This window comes from Dicentrarchus labrax, unplaced genomic scaffold (genome assembly GCF_905237075.1).
Source record: "Dicentrarchus labrax unplaced genomic scaffold, dlabrax2021, whole genome shotgun sequence".
Lineage (NCBI taxonomy): Eukaryota > Metazoa > Chordata > Actinopteri > Moronidae > Dicentrarchus > Dicentrarchus labrax.
The window spans coordinates 17,965,827-17,984,370 of record NW_026136718.1 but is presented as its reverse complement, the minus strand read 5'-3'; the positions used below and the strand labels follow the sequence as shown (position 1 = coordinate 17,984,370).

At 41.6% G+C, this 18,544-nt stretch overlaps 1 protein-coding gene across 4 annotated transcripts in view; it reads right to left on the bottom strand.

Moving 5' to 3' along the window:
- tle2b (TLE family member 2, transcriptional corepressor b) overlaps positions 1–18,544 on the bottom strand; it is a 76,782-nt gene that overhangs the window by 15,889 nt on the left and 42,349 nt on the right. For 3 of the 4 annotated variants that reach the window (XM_051377296.1, XM_051377292.1, XM_051377295.1), the window contains exons 5-10: positions 11,483–11,545; positions 9,897–9,971; positions 7,379–7,559; positions 5,930–5,946; positions 3,089–3,229; positions 1,535–1,588 (exon numbers count right to left, since the gene is read on the bottom strand). In XM_051377296.1, the coding sequence (XP_051233256.1) occupies positions 1,535–1,588; positions 3,089–3,229; positions 5,930–5,946; positions 7,379–7,559; positions 9,897–9,971; positions 11,483–11,545 (531 nt within the window). The remainder of the gene's footprint in view (positions 1–1,534; positions 1,589–3,088; positions 3,230–5,929; positions 5,947–7,378; positions 7,560–9,896; positions 9,972–11,482; positions 11,546–18,544) is intronic. The other variant, XM_051377294.1, reaches the window with a different exon arrangement.

The following is an 18,544-nucleotide window of genomic DNA, read 5'->3' as shown; positions in this document are numbered from 1 at the left end:
CACACACTCACAATCTCTCTCTCTCACACACACACACACACAGGCGCACACGCACACACACACAGGCGCACACACACACACAGGCGCACACACACACACACACACACACACACACACACACACACACACACACACACACACACACACACACACACACACACACACACACACACACAGATCTGCGTGTTAAATTGAACTACTGACAGCCAGACAAACAGGGTTATGCAGAGGACGGAGGGTGTTTCCAAGCTGTGGCAAGAACATCTACAGTTAGTCCCAGGAGTAACACTACTGGTCCTCCCAACGTTGGATTCATGCTTTATTCATGTGTGGGCTGCAACACAGTGTCAGAGAGCTTCTGTAGGATAAAGGTGGCTTGTAACTTGTGGCTTTGTAAGGAAATCAAAGATATTTTCTGAAAATCTAACATCTCTTGCACAAGGGCGTAGCTGTGAGGAGGTGTGTGGGAAGGGGAGAGAGTGAAGTGTGAGTCCTGTGAGTGAGTTAAATATTTTCCATAGTGGAGATGGAAAATTGTGAGTAAACATTAGTAGTGAAGGTGGAATATTCATTTGAAGAGGTGAGAGGAAGAAAACTGTTTACTATTTTGTGATGGGTACATTTATTTCTGTGAGATGTATGAAGTTTATGGCTCATTAATAAACTTAATGAACAGGAAGTAACCCATATGTCTCTAGGGGGTCACTTTCTCTATTGCTCCACTGTGTTGACTGATAGTGGGCAACCACAAATCAGACTGGACTTTTACTAATAAGAAGCTGCTATTGTTTTTTTATTTTGTGTCATGTAGATTCAAAGATTTTAAATAATCATTTGCTTAAAGTATTTCAGGTGAACAACAACAAATGCATGTTTGAACATAATTTTCCACCAGCTTCAGTTTCTAAGGAATTGAGGAAAACTAGAAGTTAAAACATTTCATCTTTGAGGCAAATTTATCTCCTATACAGAACCGCCAGGCATGGCCACAGATTATTTCATATAAATTACCTTTAAAGACCATCCAAGATGTTATTTAAGTACAAATAAATAAATACATAAAAATAAATACAAATCAACAGGGTATGCTAAAGTGTTAGCAAGTGCTAACATACACACAAAGGAACTAGAGCTTTCATTTTACTTTAAACCTGCAATTAAGAGTTTTTGGTCTTTTGTTAACAGAAGACTGACATTATCAGCTCTTAAGTTCATATGTTTTTTGTTTTTTTTAGCAAACAGTTGCTCATTTACACTAGCATTCATTTGGAGCTGTGTTTCTGGGAACGTTGCAAACTCTAGTCCAATAGTTACTCTCCTTTTAGCTCTGTTTTTGGTCTCCTCTAACTCCTGATGGAAATATCTGGCTCTTTACAATTAAATGCTACACTGTGTTAACCGGCTGGTTGCTAACTTTGTCTGTCTGAACAGGTAAAGTACAGTGACACTACAGAAAATAACAAACAAGGAGCTGAAAGTTGAAGTTTAATTATTAGGATGTCTAAAATCATTTAAATACAGATTGGCCACTTACCTCATTAGAGACGTCCACTACGAGATTGTCTTCACTCTTGTCTCCATCGCTGTCCTGTGGAGCAAAGATAAGATAGCAGTTTTATTAGCTGTTTTTCTCTCCATCAACCACGCAGACGTACACTGTACTGTATGTGTATATAGAGAACTTTAATAATAAAGTGGAAGGTCCACACAGATCGATATATCAATATCACTGGCTGCTCTTTGCTTCCTTCCACTGGCTGTCCACCATGCAACATTTAACACAGAGATACTATATACCATATATTCTCACAGAACATCTCCCTCATACAAACACTATTTCGATCTCTCTCTTATTCATTTACACACACACACACACACACACACACACACAAACACACAAACACACAAACACACACACACACACACACACACACACACACACACACACACACACACACACACACACACACACACTGTTGCTCTTTCTCCATCCATGACACATTTTCGCTCTTCCTCTAGCCATCTCTCTGTTTTTCTCTCTCTCCCTTTCTGGGGTGAGAAAGATGGCACTTAGTCACCATGGCAACAGTGCTTTGATGTGATCATGGCCTGATATTCCTATTGACATCAGTGTGGAGTGACATCAGTACCTAATTATACAGAGCCAAAACATGGCTATGTCTACAGTCTATTCCTAGAACAAAAATACAGAAACAGACAGTGAGAGAGAGAGAGAGAGAGAGAGAGAGAGAGAGAGAGAGAGAGAGAGAGAGAGAATGAGGGATGCAAAGAGGAAAACATAAAAGGAGGAAGAGGGAGAAAATTTGAAATAAGATGGAATAAAAATTAAAAGAAAACAGGAAGAAGACAGCGTGAGAGGAAAAAGTAGAGAAACTGAGAGACGGTGATAAAGAGACAGAGAGAGTTATAGAAGAGCAAAAGGCAAACAGAGAGAAATGGGAGCTGTAATGTGGCTCGACAGACAGAAAGAGAGGAAAAACATTCAGAAAGTGGAAACTATCCGTGCTTGTTCTCGCTCTGAACTAATGGGAAGATTTGGACTGTTGTTGTTGATGCCAAACTGATTTAGCTGCAGGCCATCTTGCACAGACAGACTCCCAGTGTCAATCAATCCTCCAGACTGCAAACACACAGCCATCTAATTCATTACAGCTATCTGCCTTGGCCGTCTCTCTTCTGGCATTACATCGCCTGTGGCTCCCGGCTCTTCCCCATTGGACCCATCCAAACCAAACATGACTCTAATTGGCCACGGGCCCCCGACCCCTGTGTGGCCTCTAATGTCATGTACACACACACACGCGCACACACACACACACACAAGTACTTTGTGACGTATTTGGTGTGCTTTGCTATTAGGTTGCTTTTGATGTGAATGTACATATGTCATTTTTACAATCAATCTTAATAATCTGATGCATGTTTATATAGTTATTGTTCATTTACGTGAACATTTTTGTTTATTTTTGTTGTTGTATCCTTGGGCTGCTGCAATACTCCTCCCAGGCATCATATAAAGCTCAGCTTAACTCATCATACAAGGACAAGCACACACACAAACACGTACATAGGAGTGCGGTGCAAGGGGTTCTTTGTCGTCACAGCGCCTCCTCTTTGCCTCAGCTCCTCCCTGTGAGGAGGAGTAGCCTCCTGACGGGCCCTGGCGCTCCTCCGTGGGCTGACTGTCTGTTGATGACACTGACTTACTCTGGAGAAAGACAAGGACACAAATAAAGGTATGAACACACAAACATACTAATACTGTAGTAAAGACAGGTGATGAAAGCTTGGGTGAAAAGTAACAGATTAAACACATGTTTTAACAAACCCATAAAACACACCCATAGCCACCAATGGTACAGGACATGGTGTGAAGAAAGGTGCACACACAGTCACTCTGTAGATATGAGCTTGGGTAAAGGCAAGTAAAAGCACACTGGCCAGTAACACAAACATTAACAGAAAGCCCCATAAAACCACACATGAGAACATTTCACACACACACACACACACACACACACACACACACACACACACACACACACACACACACACACACACACACACACACACACACACACACACACACACACACACACACACACACACACACACACACAGCAAGAACAGCAGACGTAAGCACAGGTTAAGAGGTACCCATAGAAGCACACAAGACAGCCTATACAGCTAATTAGTGCTCTCCCCTCGACACACCAGTCCTCATGTAAAATATGACTCTCATTATTGAGCAATAAAGCTGTGCCGGCATATTTACAATACAGCCTAGCCTGGTGCTCAACACTCAGAAAAGCCGATCAAAGCATTGTGTTGGGTTTTTTTTCGGGAGGGGTAGGGGCCAGAGGTTCGGTGAGGGCCACTTGTCATTCTCTGTCCCCCCCTGTGGGGAGGACAAGAACAGCGATGGTTTAACACACCAATGAGTCACACAGGAAGGAGCCCACGGGGCCGACAGGAAGGAGCACTGGACAGAGGAGAGGAGAAAACCACACAATGGACCTCAGTGTGGCTCAACAAACTTCCCTCTCTTCTTTCTTCTTTTTCTTCTACTCCTCCTCCTCCTCCTCCTTTTTCCCTCTTCTCCTGACTTCCTCTCGCTGTCCCTTTTTTCCCCTCCGTTTAAAATTCCAACATGTTTTACTAGTGCGGGGCTTTCTGACAAATGCCAATTGATATGCATCTCCCCCTCCCCTCCCCTCCCTTCCCTTCCCAAACGCCGAAATGCTTGGCTAAGTTCAGCACAAACCTCAACTCATAGGAGAAATATTTTCCTGGTGCTTAACAATCAGCATTGTGTTTAGCAATTAAATTATGCTAAGGGTTTCATTGCGGATAGAGAGAGAGGAGGGAGGGAAAGTTAAGTCAGTAGCACTCTTAAATCATTTTCATTTCACAATAAAAACCAGAACAAAGACTTGCTGGTATTTTTTTAACAACCTTTCCCTCCCTATTTTTCTTGGGTTTTTTTTCTTCCTCTTTAGTCTCTCTCTCTCTCTCTTTTCCCTTTTCACTCTCTATCTCCCTCTAACCCCCCCCCTTCACTGTCTCTCTCTCTCTGTTATCAACAGTTACACTGATGAAGGCCAGCTGTCCATTACAGCCAGTACAGTAAGGGAGTGTTCACACAGCTTCCATAAAGCAGCCAGAGAATAGGACAAACCATAGACGTCCAATGAATTTCAATCAGCCCATTTGCACTGCATTAATTCTCCAGGCGATTAACGTGGACTTTTAACTACAGTGGCATAAAATATGCGCAAAACCTGCAAGGCAAGATGAATGCTTGTATACATTTCATGTTTCATTGCATGTTGCATTAACTCAATTTTTCTAAGGATGTATTTTCTTTGCTTTCTTTTTACCATTAATTATAGTAACCCCAGTCACCATCCTGTCACATCTCACTTTCACACTTAATTAAAGGGAGGTTGAATTTGAACTTCAAGCTGCCCGGTGTGTATTATTGAACAAGTCAATCATTAGTGTTTTTTTGCCTGTAATCTGAAAAGTCACATAAATGTGGTGACATAATGGTGAAAATATCACCATTGCTTCCCTGCCACCAATGCACAGAATCAGGTTTCATTAGAAAACCGTTTTGGATAGATATTGTACATAAGTCGTATAAGAGGTCAGGGTACTGTGCATGCTTTGACAGACCTGGACTGTTGAGATTGTTCTTCCATCATGTTCAACAACAACAACATTTTGGTTTTTCTGGTACAGTGGTTTCAGTCGTTAACAGAATATACACAAAGGACTCATTTAAATAGGTTGTGGTCCTCACCTCCTCTACAGTACTGGCAGTTGTGCAATTCTATACCAAATATTAACTAACGATACAACAGAGCAGGTTCTGTTGGGAAACATCTTTTCAAATGGATCTCAGTGGTGTGATAGTTACAAAATATATGAGGCCTCCTGTGGTTGACGTTTTATATACTGCATGTATAGTACGCTCAAGTAGACATTTTTTAAGCAAGAATTGCTCGTTTTAACAGAAACTAACTGGCATGTGTCAGGCAATATTTGCCTGGGTTTTTAATCCTTTCACTTGTTCTGTAATTCTTGCAGATTACCAGAGCATTTGTGGCGCTGATAAACAAGCAGTTGCTTGTTCATTCATTCACTCCATTTGTACTTTCTTCCAGATAACAGCGAAATGCTGTGAGCTCAGATGTTAGTGTGATGTAGAAAACCTTGAGAAGCTCAAGGTTGAAAGCGTTGAGCAGCTATTGTGCTGGTGTTGAGCTGTGCTGCTCCTGGCTGTGCTCCAGCAGTACACAGCCTTTTTAGAGGCCACTTTACAGTGCGTCTCCATTTCCCTCAGTTTATCACTGTCACACGCACGCACATACACACACACTGAACACACTACTCAACTACTCACCCTGCTGGGTGCTCCCTCTGGGATGGGGCGGAGAAAGGTAAGGAAAGAGAGCAGAGTAGAGAAAAAAAGAGAGAGTGAGAGAGAGAAGTAAAGGGGAAAAGAGAGAAAGTTTGACGTCAGTCCTGATAATAATAACAACAGTCCCCCAGTCAGCCAAGGTTAGGCTGAACTACGACGGTTCCTCTCTAATAAAGATACAGACCCGCTATTGTGCCTGATTCCAGCCTCCTCTCTATCTTTCCCTCTCTCTGTTCTCCAACCAGACAAAGCTTGCTGTCTTCCCCCGCTGCCTCTTTCAACGCTCACTATCTTTTCAGTCATTCTTCCTCTCGTATGTAAGAACAGAAACACACACAGCTGCAGACATGCATAAGCTCTCACACAGATGCTTAACACGCCAATATGAACACATTGATCTCTCTATCTCTCTCCCTTTCTACTATTGCTCATTTCTTCTTTTTTTCTCTCTTTCTAGCTCTCAGTTTATTCATGAGAAAGTCTCTCTTGGCTCCGTGCCTGAAACAGAGCGCAAAGATAAGATATTCTATCGGGGTGAATGAAAGTTCGTTGGGAGAAAGCATTTCTCCTGCGTTTACTCAAGTGCCTTGAATACGTCTGTCCATATTATGACAGCAATCTAAACAAGTAAGTTCAAATTCAGTCCAAAAGGTGACTTGCTGTACAAATTACGCAAAAGCTGCCTGCCACAAATGATGTATAGTGCTGCTTTGCATATTATCTGGTCTAAAATTATAAAATGATCTACTTCTTATTCTGTAGCGGTTGTCAGGGTTTCTCTCACTGCTGCTTTGTGCCCATCCTAGTATAAATATATATATATATATATATATATATATATATATATATATATATATATATATATATATATATATATATAAATATATAAACAAACATGAAAATAAACATACAAATAAACATACAAATGCTCACATGTACACGCAGAAATACAACTATTTTCTGAAGAAAAAAATAATTCTTGCATGCAGGATATGTGATGGTTTCATTCTAGATGAGTTCACAGACTCAGTTATTCTACCTCACTTGTACAGAACTTGCTGAACATCTTCTCAATATGTTCAATAGTGTAATTGACTTTCAATAATGAAACATTTTGTGTACACTGATCTGAAACTAAAGCAGGTACCCTGATGATATATTTCAGGGCTATAAGGGCAAAAGCTTCTGCATACAATAACTTTGGGTCTTTAAATTGCGGCTCCCTTGTCTACTACAGCAGGCTGCCACTGACTTTAAGTCGCACTATCTATCGTATTTTTAGAGGCACTGTTTTTATCAATGCATTATTTGTTGTCATAAATGGGCTAGAGTGAATTAATCTTACACCTTGTCGCTCCAGCTAAATTTGGCTCTTGAAGATCACTTTGCATTTAATCCAAAATTAAGGATGAAAAGTCTACGGTTCTTTACCTCTGAGATGTTCAGGGTCAAGGTGGTTGCGCTCATCTTTGGAGGCAAGGTGGGCCGAGACCCCCAGGGCCCCGGTCAGCGCAAGAAGCCCTGAGCCGCCCGCACCCAGGGACAGCCCTGATGGGTGTGGCGTCAGAGGGATGCCAGGGGCGTGGTGAGACAGGTGCTGGAGCTGCTGCTGCTGTGGCCACAGGGAAAGGAGGGAGCGGGGAGCGAGGGGGTGGAGAGGGATGGTGTCATACAAGGGGGTGGGTTATTAGAAAAAACAGGGAAAAGAAGAAATAGATAGAAAATAAGCAAGTGACACAGGACAAAGGGGAAGGAAGAAGGAAAAAGTTAGAGGAAATGGGGGTTGAGCTTGGAAAAAGGGAGTGGAGAGAGGTAGAGAAAGGAAGGAGGTTAAATGAAATCAAATCCACATGGACAGCTCAGCAGTGAGAGAGGAAAATACGATGAAGGAAGATAGGATATTAAAGAGATTAGTGGATTAAGAGGTGAGAAAGATGGACACCACGGACGGGAAAGAGGAAAAAGAAAGAAGGGGAGAAGGAAATTAAATGATCAGGATACACAGGGATAGTAAAGTAAGTGGAAATGGAAACCAAGAGGCGAAAGAAAGAAGACGAGACGGTGAAAAGAGCGAGAGCGATGAATGGGATTTATTATAAAGGGAAGGCACGAGGAGGAAGATGGAGAAAGAGGCCAAGGGAAAACACAGAGAGGGAAAAAGAGAGGGAAGAAAATGTTTGAGTCAGAGAGTAAATGATGGGGAGGAACAGAGGGAAATCAGGGTGGAAGAAGTGAAAAGTGAATTAGATGAGCAGGAGGGAGAAGATAGGTAGAGAGCGTAAATGAGCACAGGAAGAGGGAGGGAAAGTGTGCAGCCGAGAGAGCAAAAGATAAGACATAGCGAAGAAAAAAAAACAATAGGAGAGGAGAAATGAGGACAGGGCCATAAGAGGAAGAGAATGATAAAAGATTACAAAAGGAGAGATGATTCTGGAAGAAATCCAGAAGGAAAATGAACAGAAAGACAAAGAGAAAGCAGAAAAAGAGGATGATGTGGGACAGAGAGAGCGGAGAGCAAAGGAGCAGCTACTGATAAAGAAAGGCTACAGTATTATCCTGAAGGGAGCATTATGATGTGTTTTTGTGTGTTGTTTTACCAAGCCAGTGTGTTTCGACACACATACACTCACACCTTAGAGACATCAGTGTTTGTAGTGCTGTGAGGAACAAAGGGCTTTAAGTAGACAGTAATGTGATCAGTGATCAGACAAGCTTTGGAAAGCCCCGTATACAGGGGCACTCAGAGGCATCACCGTGTGTCTCTGTGGCATGTGTATACCATGTTGCTCTTGGTCAGGTGATCATACACTATTAAATGTGTGTGTAGGTGCATAAAAAGTTTTCAGTATAACTCTACAGTTACAGTCTGTATGTTAGCTTCAACTGAATTTAAATTTAAACTGACTGTTGACCAGAGAGCACCGATTAACACAGAAAGTGTTTGAAGCAGAAATCTTGAAACAGAGTGTAATTAATGCAGCATACACCATATTGTTGTGTGCTTTTTTTGGTTTTTCAGATTATTTGGGGGGATATAATTGCCTTTATTAGATAGTAGCTGCTGAATACTGACAGGAAGGTGGGGAGAGAGAGAGAGGATGACATGCAACCACAGGTTGGAATCGAACCCAAGCTGCTAGAGTAAGGACTCAGCCTTTGTAGCGCTACCACACCATACTATCATTGTATAGTAAGTACACAGTAATGTGATCAGTGCTCTGAGAAGAATTAATGACAATAGAATTGACTAATCTTAAAAATGTTTTAAGAAAAGAGCTCCCACATAAAGGACTATTTGGCATGTTGGTCTGGCTACTTCAAAACATTAATACATTTCCCTATACTAATAGCTACTCATTTAAACTACTAGCAGCTGGGCGCTTTATAAATGGCTACTCCCCAGCTATTTTGGAGGGAGCAGTGATTCATTACGTTTTGGTATATTCAGTTGCATCCTCCAAAAGAGGTTACGGCAACCAGTAAAATTGTCAAACAGGACACAACACTGTAGTTATTCATCGGATTTTATACAACAGAGACACGCCCCAAATTCTGTGGGTTCTGTTGATTAAAAAAGAATCCTTCAAAGGCCAGTTTCCATTTAGAAAAACAACAACTCTGAAATTGCCCATTAGCCACGCTAATTCATAGCATGCTATCAAAGCACTCGCTAGTAAAATAACACCTGCCTGACGGAGTAGCAAGATCAACATCGCCATCTGTGGGAACGAACAACAAACGTAAACACCTTGAGTGATGTTCGCGTCAATGCCTCACCTATTTGATGATCACATTTCTAATCTACATATCTATAGACCAATGATGAAAGAATTTAATCAGCTGACTCTCTTCGGTTCCAGTACATATGTGTAGGTGGGTGTGTGTGTGTGTGTGTGTGTGTGTGTGTGTGTGTGTGTGTGTGTTGTCATGACGAATGGAGGTGACTCACCCCGATAATGGCATTGAGTTCAGCCATGGTAACCTGCTTGGCCCTCTCCACTGCTTGGACCACCTGTTGCTGGTGCTACACACACACACACACACACACACACACACACACACACACACACACACACACACACACACACACACACACACACACACACACACACACACACACACACACACACACACACAGAGAGAGAGAGACACACAGAGACACACACATTAAATACCACAGAAAGAAAACAGGAGGAGAAAGGCACTGCATTAGTATCCATGCTGTATGTTACAGAATATAGTGTAAACATCATGTATATTGCATGTACAGTCAGTCCTAAGGATTACAAGAACCAAACTGGAAAAAAAGGTAGTAAAACAGCTCGACTCTGCTTGTACAGGGGGTATAAATATAAATGTCTGGATTGGGCAACCATGCACACAAACACTGATGGAAAAAGTCACACAAAGACTGTACGGCCACATGCTCGTTGACACGTACACACACACACACACACACACACACACACACACACACACACACACACACACACACACACACACACACACACACACACACACACACACACACACACACACACGTGCTCAAAGCCACACTAACTAAAATCTCAGTCCTGTTTACACAAAATCCCAATGTAATCAGTCACACAAACGCAAATATGCATGTGTGCAACAGTACACACACACACACACACACACACACACACACACACACACACACACATATATACACACACCCAGTGTCAATATTGATCAAACTGACAGAGCTGTGACCATCCTGTCTCCAGGGAGCTCACTCATCAGTGCACGCTCACACTCAAGGACGAAAAGAAGTGTGTCTGCAGGTTTGTACTCCGATCCACGCATTCGCACATACAACCAGCGCACGTGCACACACACACATGCACATATACACAACAGAATCATATTAACCTCAATAATCCTTACTTATTTAGGTTGTATGGAGCAGATATGAATTAAAATATAACTTTAAGAAGCAATTAATGAAGGCCAAGCGCACACGCAGAAATGCTGATAATGTTGCTGAATGATAAGAGGGCACAAAGCAATTTTTAAGGAGTAGCTGTATTTAATTCAAAGATAATGGGATCTAAATGCTCGGAAAACAATAAAATTTAATATAAGTCAGAGAGCCTTCTTTATGGCTATATAGTTGGCTCTAATGCTATAATAAGTAGTTCTGTGTTGTTTCCAGTGACATTGATACCTGTGGGAATTTGTTTAATATCAGTACATTTTGATTTGGTACAAAACCACAGGAACTCAAAATAGTATTTAAGTACAGTACTTAAATGTAATTAGTTACCACAGCCTCAAAATTGACCATAAAGTTGAATTAACATGTCTGACAAAGAAAAAACTAAAACTTCTACCTAGCAACATTTGTTCAAGTGCATTTATTGAAAGTGTTTCTGTTTTTGTACACTTTATTCAATTTGAGCAGCATGTATTTCAATGAATGTTTTTTTTTGAGAACCTCGGAATTTACATTCTCTCTTTAACTTGCTTAGCATGCAACTGTATCAAGCGTGTCTTGGCGGTGGTGACACTTACCTCTTGAGAGAGGAAAGGGATGATCTGAGCGCAGATGGCACTGAGCCGCTTGACAATCTCCGCCTGTGATGGAAGGAGAGAGACAGAGACAGGGAGAGAAAAATGGATATATGATTGTGTCGCATAGCGTTGGATAATACGTACACAATGAACAGAGAATATGATACACCTTTACAGTACATTAAGTCTCTGCTGCATTAAAACACTTTTCTAATGAGCGAGGAGTTCTGCCAGTGACAACTCCGCGAGGATGAGAGAAGAAAAACGTGGGGAATGTGGGAGTGAGCAGCAGAGATGGAAGGACGGAGGCAGCACTCCAGTCATCATCTGGTCTTTTAGCACCATCACACTCTCATTTAGCTCGTCCTCACACACTCTTACGCACTTCAGTCTTCCTCTCTCTCTTACTCTTGCACACACAAACATATGAGTGAACAAACACGCATTAGCAAAAAGCAGAACACCTTAAAGAATTTCTCTCAAGCTCTCCACCTGTCACAGCCGGCTATTTGCTGCCATTACGTTTCCTAAAACTCATAAAAACCATAAAAATGCTCTTTCTTACACACACACGTACACAGAAACACACGCGCACTGCAAACCTAGTAACCATCCGCAGAGTACAGCTGCCTGCACACACAAACACATAAAAACATACACACACACACACACACACACACACACACACACACACACACACACACACACACACACACACACACACACACACACACACACACACACACACACACCCTCTGCGGTGTGTCTAATTCTATCTGTCTGAGTGCCCTCAGCCTCATTTTGTTCTCTTCTTCACTCAGCCGTTCTCTCTTTTTCTACAACAGCTCTCACACTGAGCCATTATTACCCTATTCATCCTCTTCCTCCCATCCCTCTCCCCCCTCCCTCTCTCATCTCCCTCCCTAGCTCGCTTTGTCTCGTTTTATCCCATCTTTCTATTTTTCAATATTATTTCTTTTCTCTCTATTCTAATTTATCCTCCCTCGTTTCTCTCAGCCGCCCTTTTTCTTCCTCTTACATCAGTTGCTCTCTTATGTTTTTTCTTTCTTACTTTGCTGTCACACATTACCACGGCCATGCTACATATATACAATTTTTATTTTTCCTCCCTCTACCTATTTTGCTTTTCTCTCTTTCTCTCTCTGTGTCCCTCTATCCTTACTAACACATGTTCCTGGCACTTTAAGATACTGGAGAAGAAGAGAGAAAGACAGCAAAAGGGTGATGGAGGGCAGTGCAATGACTGACAAGGCTGTATACACCATCATGCGAAGGCTCACACACACACACACACACACAACCTGTCAGTTACAGCCAGTCTCATCATGACTTCATAAACTGGCTATCACTAGACACACAGTTCTGTTCCAAGGACAGTGAGTCTTATCACATCATACATGTGTCAATGTATGCATGCGTGTGTGTGTGTGCATGAGAGAGAGAGAGAGAGAGAGAGAGGTTGTGCCAAGGTTCCTCAGTATATCAGGGATGATATGCATGTACAGTATGTGTGGGCTAACCACAGAGAGGAAAGTGACACCAAGAGAAGGGAAGAGAGATAGCATAAGAGAATTTGTTTTTACAATAGGAAATTGCAACATTTCTTATTGCTGTATATTCAACTAATTGCCTTTCCTTTAAAATCTTCTGTATGTTTCTCTGCTTGAATCAACTTAATCCCCTTCTTTGCTTTCTACTTCTTCTACTAGTTTTTAGCTGGAAAAAAAGACATAGTCCTTACACTCATTCTTACCACTGATAATGATCCCCCTGTACCCAACTGAGAATTTTGTCAGTCGAATGGCTGTTCAAGAAGATTCAACTGCTCAATGCCACACTAAATTCCTATATCAGCTCTTCCTGCAGTGGAAAAGCATCTATGTGAGTCTCTTGTTTAAGCCTACCTCACGTTTTAATGCCTTTATTTGTGATATCTGTGATATGAAAACATCAGATTTCCACATAGTCAGAGAACATAAAAGTGTGGATGCTGCCCTCCGTTAACTACCACTCTTTTCTACTTCCATCGTAGTTAGTTTTGTAGTTTGCAGTCATTTTGAGACTAGGTTTGTAAAGTTTACAGCCTGCCATGCTATTGCTCTATGTACAATGACGCAGTTAAAAAAACAAAAGTGCAGAAATTTGACTGACGAAATGCAGGTGGACTTGGGGTCTTCTCGACTGATGATTCCAATCATTGACTTTTCCACTAATTATTGCATTAGTACACCATGTTGGCTTTGTTAACATGTAGCCTCAACAGGCTCCTTTCACAAATATATCTGTTTCCCTGTTTGAAATAAGTGTCAAGTGAAAGATGGAAAGATTCACTATGATTGATCACTAACTGATGGTGCAAATGATTATATTTCATGGACAAATAGTAAAACCTTTATATACAGGGTATACATTACACACTCTGTTCATTCACTATCTATTCTGCATCAACTGTCCTGCCTCAGTGATATCGCTGCAACTACAGCACATGCCTCCTCATGAACGACAGGGTGTCCTCAGGCCACAAAAATAATTCAGATGACCTGGGTCAGTTGTGCCCGGACAAAAGCCTATCTGACCGGACTGATGCTGGACAGGAAGGAAGAATAAGACAACACTGACCTGAACATGGTCAGTCTTTGAAGCTGCTTTCACTGACTGTTTCTAAGGTGGCTGTGAGTTTGATTAAAAGCTATACCAATAAACGTAACTGAATAGATTTTTTTTTGTGCGGAGAATGAAAGAAACAAACATTACCAATAAAGAGAGCTTCTTGTCAGTGCTGTTCAGTAAGGAAGAGCTCTCTATTCTATGTTACAACTAAAGAAAAATCAGCTACTTTGCATAGATAGATAGATAGATAGATAGATAGATAGATAGATAGATAGATAGATAGATAGATAGATAGATAGATAGATAGATAGATAGATAGATAGATAGATAGATAGATAGATAGATAGATATTCCTTTATTTGTCCCGCAATGGGGAAATTCCAATGTAACAGCAGCAAAGTGGATAGAGAGAAAAATAAATAAACAGTAAGAGTAGGAAAATAATAAAAACACTATGTACAAGAGAAAAAACAGTAAGAATCCACAACAACAGATAACACAAAATAGTAGCAGCAGCAGTTTCACATGGGCAATAGATTGCACAGTAATTATTGCACATTATTATTATTATTGATGCTGAGATGGGGGGGGGGTTACTGGGAGCAGTGCTGGTTGTTAAACAGCCTGACAGCAGCAGGAAGGAAGGACCTACGATATCTCTCCTTCACACATTTGGGGTGAAGGAGTCTGTCGCTGAAGGAGCTGCTTAGTGTACTGATGGTGTCCTGCATGGGGTGGGAGACATTGTCCATCAGTGATGATAGCTTTGCTATTATCCTCCTCTCTCCCACCACCTGCACTGAGTCGAGGGGGCAACCCTGGACAGAGCTGGCATAGCTGCCCAGTAGGTAGGGAGGTGCCATGGAAACCTGTGATGAGCACCATGCAGACTGTAAACTAAAAGCTTCCTAAAGCTGCAAAAAGGTGCAAAGTTAGGTGTTAATTCTCCATGTATTTAGTACTATTAGCAACCCTTCCCCAGTTCTATTCATTGTTATTCATGTTATTAATAAAAAATAATTTTGACAGTCATAAAATGTACTACCTGCTTACAATGTTGTTGATCACCTTCTGCAGCACTACAACATCCCACCGACTCCATGTTCTGGCTGAGAGGCAGTGGATGGTGTTATAAACGCAAGACGCCAATCAGCCGATGGGTTGACAATAGAGTGAAAGTGAGCTGGGCTGAAGCAGTCCGAGCTGTGCCAGGTGTCAGAAACAACACGGCACAGTCTCGTTCCACAGCCCTGCCAAAGTACAGCCACCAGGGAGTACTGGCAAAGACTGGCCGGATGGAGGGATGAACGGATGGAGGGATGAATGGATGGGCAGATAAAAGGAAAGAGGGGGCTGGTCAATAAACACCTGAGGGCAGATAAACTGCCAACTGGCATGGGGACACAGAGTGAGAGAGAAAGAAAGAATGACACAACTGCGTTTCATTTAGAAGAGCTAAAATTTCCAAAATTATTCTCCAAAAGAGACAAAAGATGGAGGAATGGAAACTGGAAGGAAGGGTTAGAGGAGAGGAGAAAACAGAAGAAGACAAAAAAGAAGAAGGAATGAACCGCAGGACAAGGACAGCCTGTTCCAGGGGCTGTGGCGCACATTAGTCTGTCAGAGCCTGAGGGACACACACACACACACACACACACACACACACACACACACACACACACACACACACACACACACACAGAGTGGCAGCATGCTCAGACTTGTCATCTCGTCAAATCATTGACAGGATGATAGTAGCAGCCAGCAAAACGTTTATATGATCACAGTGCCTTGATGCTGCATAATGATACAACCTGCAATATGTGCAAAGGTCTCACACACACACACACACACACACACACACACACACACACACACATTTATTTATATGTTACAGGTGTAACACATAAATCAGAAGTCTAAAATTTCAGTGATCGAGTCAACTCAAGTCTACCTACAAATAGATTTTTTCAGAACGGAAGTAATGCTAAAAGCTCGCAAGTAATCACATGCTCACACCAGCACTCACAAACACAGACAAAGCAAACTGTATTGATTCATTTCAAATGATCACTTGGAAACAAGAAGCAACAGAAAGCACAGTCACGGCCAGCAAAGGGATCTCTGCAACTCGGCAGAAGTAAAGTGTCGAACAGTCAACATCTTGCAAATAAGCAGCGATGGTTAAAGCCTGTTGAAGGACAGGTGTGTCTCTGTCTGTTCCTAACAAATGAAAAAGGCAAGAGGTTATATGCTGTCCCTGTAGTACATTATATGGCCCAGTCTAGCAACATTATAGCAAAAAGAATAAAACACGGAGGCAAATGATTAGGACTGTGTGATCCCTGTGAGGTTGTATAATGAGTTTACCAAGGGATATTTAAAATGTTTTATATAGTAGTAAATAAAGTATTTGATGTGCACTGAATGTTTGGAAGCTGATGTTGTTGTATGGTTTTTTGAATTTTATAAATTCTGCAATTACTGACCTGCTGTAGATGATGTGACATCATGTTAAGAAAACCTCCAACATAGAAAGTAAAGGTTATATTTTGTGTCACAGCAATATACTTTTCCTTGACCCAACATTTTGCATCTGCATTCAGCTGTCAATCAGTAAGAAATCCATCAGAGTATGAGAGGCAGTAGACCAGAATGCAATGCAGAGACGTAATTCTCAGTTTTTCTTGACTGGAAAAACTCATTCTCCAGCACTTACTTTGCAATTGGTATCACTATTGCTACTGCTCTCTCTCCACCCACATGTTTAACCCACAGCGCAAACGCAACACGTTCCTGTCTGTTCTGTGAGGGTTGTCAAAAGGCATTCTAGGAAATGTAGTAAATGACTAACTGAAGTGGAAACAAAAGAGACAGGTGGGTAGATGGTAGAAGAAAATAATGACAGTCACTCACAAGCCATCACAGATTGATGGTGTAAGTGTATCTGCACGTGGAATTTTCTTTAAATAATGAGTCTGACTGTTCTGACAAAGACGAAGCTTGTTTTAGAGGGAATGGGGCTCACTGGAGTAAGATCTGCCCCCTGGATATTTTCTTTCAAACGCTTGGAATTACAAGGCATCCGTAGTTGTGGAACTGTAGCATACCGGCACTCTTTTAAGAGGCAAAAAGTGATATATGGAGGTTCATATGTAATGCCCTCTAATCAAGACCAGAAATGCAGACAAGCTCAAAAGAAGGGATGAACTGACACACAACAAGCTCTCGATTTTCCTTGTACACTTTTCACTTATGACACTAAAGTGAACTTGAACTGGATCAACGGGGAAGCCACTTCCCTGTGAAAGATCAGCATTGTATTTGTTCTCTCAGCATGACGGCAAGCAACAGTGACCGTGTTCATCTTGCCAATAAAGCTTGGTGCATTTGAATGTGATGAGCGTGGGTTGAGATTGGCACGGGAGGAGGGAGATGGTGCCCAGTGTGCTCGGGCACTGCCAGCTGTGCCAGCCTCTGAGTCCCACTACGGCTGAGCAAGCCAGCTTTATGGGGGGTTGTGTGTGTGTGTGTGTGTGTGTGTGTGTGTGTGTGTGTGTGTGTGTGTGTGTGTGTGTGTGTGAGAGAGAGAGTGAGTGAGAAGAGAGAGAGAGAGAGAGAGAGAGAGAGAGAGAGAGAGAGAGAGAGATACCCCACTCCTCCACTCACTCTAATTGCTCTCAACAAAAATCTCTGCCACCCCTGTTAGCTCCTATTTTAATTCTATTCCTAGCACCTCTCTCTGGCTTGTTACCAGAATAGTTGCTGGTTTGAATCCTTGGAAGCACTTTAGGAAACAGAGTGAGCATCTTAACCTATAACTGCAAAAGACTCCAGTTTGAAAGGCAACTTCAGAAATTGTGCTCCACAGAGAGAAAATTATGCTTAATGTTAATGAAAAAATGGATGCATGCACTTGATAGAAATAAGGTCATACAAAATAGTTTTGTGGATCACAGGAAGAATGCTGAGGATGTGACCTTTATAATTCCCATTATTGGCTGATAATATTGGTGATTCAGAAAGAAATAAGGCTTATTCCCGTGCTGCACTGGATAAATAAAATGTGTGTGAAATGTCTTTGTGCGCTACCATACAGCAGTCATGAGCTGTGTCCAAAATGATTTCCTTGTTCACTCATTCAAAAAATTTGTCGATTAGTCAATCAACAGAGAATTAATGGTAACTATTTTGATAATCAATTAACCGTTTATCGTTTTTGAAGCAGAAAATGCAAACATTATCTCGTTCCAACTCCTCAGTTGTTAGGATTTGCTGCTTTTCTTTAAGTCATGTATTAATCTGAATATTTAGGGGATTTGGACTGCAATTTGACAACATCACCTTAGGCTTCAGGAAATGGTGATCAGCATTTTTATACTATTTTCTGAAATTTTAGGTAACAATCAATTTATCAACCCTCAACCAGCC